This window comes from Gopherus evgoodei, unplaced genomic scaffold (genome assembly GCF_007399415.2).
Source record: "Gopherus evgoodei ecotype Sinaloan lineage unplaced genomic scaffold, rGopEvg1_v1.p scaffold_48_arrow_ctg1, whole genome shotgun sequence".
NCBI lineage: Eukaryota > Metazoa > Chordata > Testudines > Testudinidae > Gopherus > Gopherus evgoodei.
Window position 1 is genome coordinate 1,786,142 of NW_022060069.1, and position 8,630 is coordinate 1,794,771.

General features: G+C 63.8%; 1 protein-coding gene across 1 annotated transcript in view; it reads left to right on the forward strand.

Annotated features, from left to right (window-relative positions):
• Positions 1–5,548, forward strand: part of LOC115642956 (cytochrome P450 2B4-like) — a 28,299-nt gene extending 22,751 nt beyond the window's left edge. Inside the window, exons 8-10 of the mRNA XM_030546663.1 lie at positions 1,109–1,296; positions 2,335–2,476; positions 5,244–5,548. Coding sequence (XP_030402523.1) covers positions 1,109–1,296; positions 2,335–2,476; positions 5,244–5,422 — 509 coding nt within the window. The 3' untranslated portion in view covers positions 5,423–5,548. The remainder of the gene's footprint in view (positions 1–1,108; positions 1,297–2,334; positions 2,477–5,243) is intronic.
• Positions 5,549–8,630: the final 3,082 nt, after the last annotated feature.

Below are 8,630 nucleotides of genomic sequence, written 5' to 3' on the forward strand. Positions count from 1 at the left end.
AGGTTGAGGCAATGCGCTCTAGAACTAGCCGTATCCCTTCTCTGCCGTGCCCCACTTACTGGTGGTTAGCCAAGGCTGGCCGGGTGCAAACCACAGGCAGGTCCATCTCTGGCCCCTACAGGAATTTGGGGGCACAGTGAACTTAGCATTGGTGCCAGCAAAGCGGTTGCTCTGCACAGCTGCAGTCCAAGCAGCTTGTTGTTCCTCTCGCACTGGTGCCTGTCCTGAAGACACCTCAGCTCTATGTTCGCACTAAAAACAAGAGTAAACCAGACCCTGCACGAAGCCCTCGCACGCAGCACCCAATGCACGTTCACTACCCTGCCTCTTTCTCTGCTTTGGGCTGTGTGCAGCGTCTACTCACCCAACCACACCGGACTACTATTGTGGTTATGGTGACCCCTCACCCTGACCACATTCAGTGCAGTTCTCTTGTCCTTTCATTTCCCAGCTGGGATAAACATGCTTGATTATCCCCAGATTTAAAACTTAACTGATTTTTGGCCAACTTGTCCCAAACTGTCACATGAGGAAAATGCAAATGAGGCTTGGCCCATTTGTCCCCATGCTCACCAGCAGGTGGCAGCAGAGAGCTCTCACTCCAGACAGCTTCTGTCCACCCAGTGTTCTCAAGCCACTCCGGGCCGCTCTTCTCCCTGTTAACCAATAGATGTCAATTGCGGGCACCCTATTCTCTAGGGCACCAAAATATGCCCCCAGAGAGGAGGAATCCAGCGCTGCCCAGACACTGCTCCCAAAGGACTTCCAGTCTAAACTGCTAAAGGAAGGAAGCCAAGGCCTGGAGATTTGTCACAGCTCACCCAGGAATGGAACCTACCACTCCTGACTCCAGTCTGGCTCTCCTGAGCAGGAAGCCATGTCACCAGTTTAAGGACTCGCTTACCCCCTCTCCAGAGCTGTGTATTATGCAGGGCTTGCTGGGAACTGACCCTCGCTCACCTGAGCATTCACCCATTGCCGTCACCATAAGACCAGCCTTGAAGAGCGTTGACGGGCTGGCACATAAAAACACCAGCACATCAGGATAAGGGAACGGCAGGAAAAGTGACCTTCGCCTGGCTCATGTCTTACCTCTTTCATTGTACAGAAAGAATTCAGGAGGAGATTGAGCGAGTCATCGGCCAGGACCACGTCCCATGCATGGAGGACAGGTCCAAGATGCCCTACACTGATGCCGTGATCCATGAGATTCAGAGGTTCGCCGACATCATTCCTCTGGGCGTTCCCCACTCGGTGACCCGGGACACCCGGTTCAGGGGATACTCCATCCCTAAGGTACGCACGACACGGAACCCCTTCGTCCTAAACCCAAGCTGGGCGTCTTCTAGCGAGAAACGGGGGGAGCCGGGATGTTTCAGTTCTTGGGTCTTTTCAAAAAGCCAAGGTAAAAAATTGTTTCAGGCTGGACCAAAAATGAACCATGTCTGCAGAGAACTGAAATGTTTCCTGTCGAACAAAAAGTTTTGTCTCAATCTCACCTATTTGCAGATGTTCACGTTTCTTTCTGCAATAACAGGATATTTTGAAATGAAAAGTGGTCTCAGACTGAGAAAAACAGCACGTTTCCTGTCAGACATATTCCAGCGAAATAGAGTTTGTCTGCGTTTTCCCCCAAAGGGACCAGTCTGGCACAATGGCCATGAATTTCTGAACCATTTCAGTGTTGCTGTAGCTGCATTTTTCACCAAACCAAGGCCCAGACGAAAAGGGTCGGGCGGCTGCCGCTCTGCCCTCGTGGGGCCCCGTTCCCCAGCGACCCACCCCTGGTGTTGGCGGCTGCACTTGTGCAAGGGAGCTGTTGGATTGGACTGAGCAGGCTGGTTCACCAACCTTTCACGGGGAGAAATGACACCACAAGGCCTCGTGTAACTTGCTGGCAAAGCTGGTTTTGCTGTCCTCTAGTGGCTGGTCCCCTCAAGAAGAGCTGCTGCTGTTTGAGAATGAGGCTGAAAGTCACAGGTTCAAACCCTGCTAAGGACCATTGTAGGAGGTTGTTACTGTGAAACTGGCATGGTTTAATGAGAGAGGTGTTGTTTATAGCACAGCCAAGCCACGGGGCTAAGGATCCTTCCTTTGGTTATGTAGATTGTAGCTCGCAGGGGCAGGGACCGTCTCTCACTCTGAGTCTGTGCAGCGCCTGGCACAAGGGGGGCTGCAGGAAGGGCCCATGAGAAAGCCTCAAGCCCAGCCCTGAGCAGGACCAAATGCCTCTGGGGAGGCAGAGACCAGTCCATCTCTGGGGAAGGTCCAACCAACCGTGCTCTTGGATCTGGAGCCGTTTCCACTAAGCCGGGTCCGAACTCTCCCCTCCAGGGCACGGTCGTGTTTCCCATCCTGCATTCCGTCCTGCACGACCCCACGCAGTTCAAAGACCCAGAGACCTTCGACCTCGGGCATTTCCTGGATGAGGAGGGTGGATTTCGGAAGAACGCGGCGTTCATGGCGTTCTCTGCAGGTCAATTCTGGGCTCGCTTTAGCAGCTGCCTTCGCAGGGCGCCCGCCTGGGGGCAGAAGCAGAGCTCCGTCTCCCGGCGGTGCAGTGCCACCCATGCCAGAAACGCTGCAGTTTGCGAGTCCGCCGGCATAGATCCTGCCCCTGTGCGCAGGCCTAGGCACCCAGAACAGCCTCTTCTGAGGACTTCAGTGGGGCGTAGGGCTTGCGTCAGCCCCCTGTGCTGGGTGAACATCAGCAGATGAGCGAGGGCTCGGCGGGATGTGTGAGAGATGGGTGGCAATGTGGGATTTTTGAAGGACGGAGTCTCCTTGTCTCCCCAGCTCCCTCCAGACTCCAAGCTGGGGAGATGTTCCCTCAGGTCAGTCCCTGCTGGTTCTTCATACAGGAAAACCCACTGCCCCGGGGGTGAGCAAGGCTCCCACGCTCCTGGGAAGCACTCGATGGTTTCAGAGCGGAGCTCTTCACCCTGATGTCGGAGCACCTCCTCTGTTCATTAGCTGGGCAAATTGAAGTCCCCAGGGGACTCCCTGGAGTCCTTGGCTTGTGTGCAGGAAGCTGAACCCAGGTGTGATCAGGACAGGGCATTAAACCCCCTTGTGCACCACACAGCCTGGAGCTGCCGGGTCTGGGTGTCACTTACAACAGCCTCCGGGCTGCTCTAATTCATGATCTGCCCCCTATGGGTCCTGGGGGGGTAGGTAATAGCCACAGCAGAGCACGCTCCAGCCACGCCCCCGATCCACCCCATATGGGCCCCATGAGGCAGGGATAGCCACAGCGCAGCGCACTCCAGCCAAGTCCCCAATCCACTCCCTATGGGCCCTACGGGGCAGGGAATAGCCCCAGTGCAGCGCGCTATGACCACGCCCCAGATCTACCCCCTATGGGCCCTACAGGGCTGGAATAGCCCCAGTGCAGTGCGCTCTGATCACGCCCCAGATCTGCCCCCTATGGGCCATACGGGGCTGGAATAGCCCCAGTGCAGTGCGCTCTGACCACGCCCCCGCCCCACCCCCTATGGGCCCTACGGGGCAGGGAATAGCCCCAGTGCAGTGCGCTCTGACCACGCCCCAGATCTACCCCCTATGGGCCCTACGGGCCAGGGAATAGCCCCAGCGCAGAGCACTCTGACCACGCCCCAGCCCCACCCCATGTGGGCCCTACGGGGCAGGGAATAGCCCCAGTGCAGCGCGCTCTGACCACGCCCCGCCCCACCCCCTATGGGCCCTATGGGGCAGGGAATAGCCCCAGCGCAGTGTGCTCTGACCACGCCCCTGACCCACCCCCTATGGGCCCTACGGGGCTGGAATAGCCCCAGCGCAGTGCACTCTGACCACGCCCCAGATCTACCCCCATGGGCCCTACGGGGCAGGGAATAGCCTCAGCGCAGTGCGCTCTGACCACGCCCCAGATCTACCCCCTATGGGCTCTACGGAGCTGGAATAGCCCCAGTGCAGTGCGCTCTGACCACGCCCCAGATCTACCCCCTATGGGCCCTACGGGGCAGGGAATAGCCTCAGCGCAGTGCGCTCTGACTACGCCCCAGATCTACCCCCATGGGCCCTACGGGGCAGGGAATAGCCTCAGCGCAGCGCGCTCTGACCACGCCCCAGATCTACCCCCTATGGGCTCTACGGAGCTGGAATAGCCCCAGTGCAGTGCGCTCTGACCGTGCCCCAGATCTACCCCCTATGGGCCCTACGGGGCACGGAATAACCCCAGCGCAGTGCGCTCTGACCGCGCCCCAGATCTACCCCCTATGGGCCCTACGGGGCAGGGAATAGCCCTAGCGCAGTGCACTCTGACTACTCTCCAGATCTACCCCCTATGGGCTCTACGGGGCTGGAATAGCCCCAGTGCAGTGCGCTCTGACCACGCCCCCGACCCGCCCCCTATAAGCCCTACGAGGCAGGGAATAGCCCCAGTGCTGCGCGCTCTGACCACGCCCCAGATCTACCCCCTATGGGCCCCATGGGGCAGGGATAGCCCCAGCGCAGTGTGCTCTGACCATGCCCCCGACCCACCCCCTGAGCCCTACGGGGCAGGGAATAGCCCCAGTGCAGCGCGCTCTGATCACGCCCCCGACCTGCCCCCTATGGGCCCTACGGGGCAGGGAATAGCCCCAGTGCAGTGCGCTCTGACCGCGCCCCAGATCTACCCCCTATGGGCTCTATGGAGCTGGAATAGCCCCAGTGCAGCGCGCTCTGACCACACCCCAGATCTACCCCCTATGGGCCCTACGGGGCAGGGAATAGCCCCAGTGCAGCGTGCTCTGACCACGCCCCAGATCTACCCCCTATGGGCCCTACAGGGCTGGAATAGCCCCAGCGCAGCGCGCTCTGACCACACCCCAGATCTACCCCCTATGGGCCCTACAGGGCTGGAATAGCCCCAGCGCAGCGCGCTCTGACCACACCCCAGATCTACCCCCTATGGGCCCTACAGGGCTGGAATAGCCCCAGCGCAGCGCGCTCTGACCACACCCCAGATCTACCCCCTATGGGCTCTACGGAGCTGGAATAGCCCCAGTGCAGTGCGCTCCAGCCATGCTCTGATCCGTCCCATATGCTGGCGGCTGTGCAGGGTGGGTGCAGGGCTGCTATGCCAGTGCCACACCGGGCAGGGAGGCCCCCGCTTGGGAGGGATTCTGTGGGAACCGTTCCTACCCAGAGGGGCCTGGGAATCAGGCCCCAGGGATGTGCATCCACAGTCTTTACAGGGGGCTACACAGAGCCCCCAAGCAAATAACACCCATGGCTCTTGGCAGGGAAGCGGACGTGTCCCAGCGAGGGCCTGGCCCACATGGAGCTCTTCTTCTTCACCTCCATCCTGCAGCGCTTCGCCCTCTGCTCACCTGCGCGCCCGCAGGACCTCGACATCACCCCGGAGTACCACGGCTTCGGCAAGGTGCCACGCAGGCACCAGCTGCGGCTCGTCCCCCGCTGAACACTAGCAGCTGTGCCACGGCGGCCAGGCCCGGTTCCCTGGCGGCCTGCACCTCGCACAGCGTGTCACACTGGTGCAAAACACTATCGGGGCGAGACAGAAGCATGGCTGTGGAGGAGCCCACGTGGATGTGTGAGCCCAGCTCTGTCTGTGTCTGTGTGTGTGTTCCCCTGCTGGGGGGAGGGGGCGGGGGGCGAGCCGTGTGTGTGTGTGTGTGTGTGTGTGTGTGTGTGTGTGTGTGTGTGTGTGTGTCCCTGCTGGGGGGAGGGGGTGGGGGGCGAGCCGTGTGTGTGTGTGTGTGTGTGTGTGTGTGTGTGTGTGTGTGTGTGTCCCTGCTGGGGGAAGGGGGCGGGGGGCGAGCCGTGTGTGTGTGTGTCTGTGTGTCTGTGTGTGTCTGTGTCTGTGTCTGTGTCTGTGTGTGTGTTCCCCTGCTGGGGGGAGGGGGCGGGGGGCGAGCCGTGTGTGTGTGTGTGTGTGTGTGTGTGTGTGTGTGTGTGTGTGTGTCCCTGCTGGGAGGCCAGGGGGCTTGGCCCTGCGTGTGGGGGTGGGGGGCTGATCCCAGAAAGTTCGATATAGCGCGGTTTCACCTTAAGGCGGTCAGATTGCTTGGCTCCCGAGGACGGGGTAGAGGTGTCTATACACACAGAACATGGAACAATGGGGGTGACATAGCAGCTGTAATGAGACTAATCAGCTGAGGTGCTGCTATTATCAGCAGGAGAAAAACCCTGTTGTCTGCTCCTCAGGGTCGCCCATTTCCAGCAGTGAGTGACCGTAGGGGAAAGATTAGCCTGGGGAAATAGTTTTAGTGGGAGTGGTCTTTCCCCTACGGCCCGTTCGCCGCGGCACGGGGCCAGCCCCACCGACCCCAATGGAGCTACGGCCCGTTCGCCCCGACGGGGAGCCAGCCCCACCGACCGCAATGGAGCTACGGCCCATTCACCGGGGGCGGGGGAGGCCGGTCCCATGGACCCCAACAGAGCTACGGCCCGTTCGCCCCGGCGGGGAGCCAGCCCCACCGACCCCAATGGAGCTACGGCCCGTTCGCCCCGGCGGGGAGCCAGCCCCACCGACCCCAATGGAGCTACGGCCCGTTCGCCCCGGCGGGGGGCCGGCCCCACCGACCCCAATGGAGCTACGGCCCGTTCGCCCCGGCAGGGGGCCAGCACCATGGACCCCAATGGAGCTACGGCCCGTTCGCCCCGGCGGGGGGCCAGCCCCGCCGACCCCAATGGAGCTACGGCCCGTTCGCCCCGGCGGGGGGCCAGCACCGTGGACCCCAATGGAGCTACGGCCCGTTCACCCCGGCGGGGGGCCGGCCCCATCAACCCCAATGGAGCTACGGCCCGTTCGCCGTGGCACGGGGCCGGCCCCACCGACCCCAATGGAGCTACGGCCCGTTCGCCCCGGTGGGGGGCCAGCACCGTGGACCCCAATGGAGCTACGGCCCGTTCGCCCCGGCGGGGGGCCGGCCCCGCCGACCCCAATGGAGCTACGGCCCGTCCGCCCCGGCGGGGGGCCGGCCCCGCCGACCCCAATGGAGCTACGGCCCGTTCGCCCCGGCGGGGGGCCGGCCCCGCCGACCCCAATGGAGCTACGGCCCGTTCGCCCCGGCAGGGGGCCAGCACCGTGGACCCCAATGGAGCTACGGCCCGTTCGCCCCGGCGGGGGGCCAGCCCCGCCGACCCCAATGGAGCTACGGCCCGTTCGCCCCGGCAGGGGGCCAGCACCGTGGACCCCAATGGAGCTACGGCCCGTTCGCCCCGGCGGGGGGCCAGCCCCGCCGACCCCAATGGAGCTACGGCCCGTTCGCCCCGGCGGGGGGCCAGCACCGTGGACCCCAATGGAGCTACGGCCCGTTCACCCCGGCGGTGGCCGGCCCCATCAACCCCAATGGAGCTACGGCCCGTTCGCCGTGGCACGGGGCCGGCCCCACCGACCCCAATGGAGCTACGGCCCGTTCGCCCCGGTGGGGGGCCAGCACCGTGGACCCCAATGGAGCTACGGCCCGTTCACCCCAGCGGGGGGCCAGCACCGTGGACACCAATGGAGCTACGGCCCGTTCGCCCCAGCGGGGGGCCAGCACCACCGACCCCAATGGAGCTACGGCCCGTTCGCCCCGGCGGGGGGCCGGCCCCACTGACCCCAATGGAGCTACGGCCCGTTCACCCCGGCGGGGGGCCGGCCCCGCCGACCCCAATGGAGCTACGGCCCGTTCACCCCGGCGGGGGGCCGGCCCCGCCGACCCCAATGGAGCTACGGCCCATTCACCCCTGCGGGGGGCCGGACCCACGGACCCCAATGGAGCTACGGCCCGTTCGCCCCGGCGGGGGGCCAGCACCGTGGACCCCAATGGAGCTACGGCCCGTTCACCCCGGCGGGGGGCCGGCCCCATCAACCCCAATGGAGCTACGGCCCGTTCGCCGTGGCATGGGGCCGGCCCCACCGACCCCAATGGAGCTACGGCCCGTTCGCCCCGGCGGGGGGCCGGCCCCGCCGACCCCAATGGAGCTACGGCCCGTTTGCCCCGGCGGGGGGCCGGCCCCGCCGACCCCAATGGAGCTACGGCCCGTTCGCCCCGGCGGGGGGCCGGCCCCGCCGACCCCAATGGAGCTACGGCCCGTTCGCCCCGGCGGGGGGCCGGCCCCGCCGACCCCGGGGCTGTTTCGTGTTTCGAATGAGAAGGGTCTCCACACACTCCTCAATAGGGTTCGCTCCTGCACACACCTGCTCCCCTCCGAGCACAGCAAGAGCCGAGTCGGGCGTCCCGCTGGTGGGCCCCTCCCCAGAGCTGTGAAAGGAACCAGCCCCTGGGTCCCCAGGGATGAGAGATGCCTCCCCCCAGCCCCAACCCAGCCCAGCCCTGGTCCTGCCCTGGCCGCCGTCCCGGGGCCCCTGCCCAGCCCAGCTGCTGCTCGGGGGAGTCCTCTCTCCCTGCCTAGCCCTGGGGCAGCCTGCACCCCAAGCCCCTTAGCCCCAGCCCCAGCCCAGAGCCTGCCCCCAGCCAGAGCCCTCGCCCCCCAAACCCTCTGCCCCCACCCTCAGCGCTCATCTCAGCTGGCCTCTCTTCTGGGAGCGCAGCACCCCCTGGTGGGCGGACCGTGCAATTGCAGCACTTCCCCCGTATGATCTATTATTGGGGGGGGGAGGGCTCTGCAGGGGACATGTATTCTGCACTTGTTTCTTTTGTTGAAAAGGGGGGGCCTAT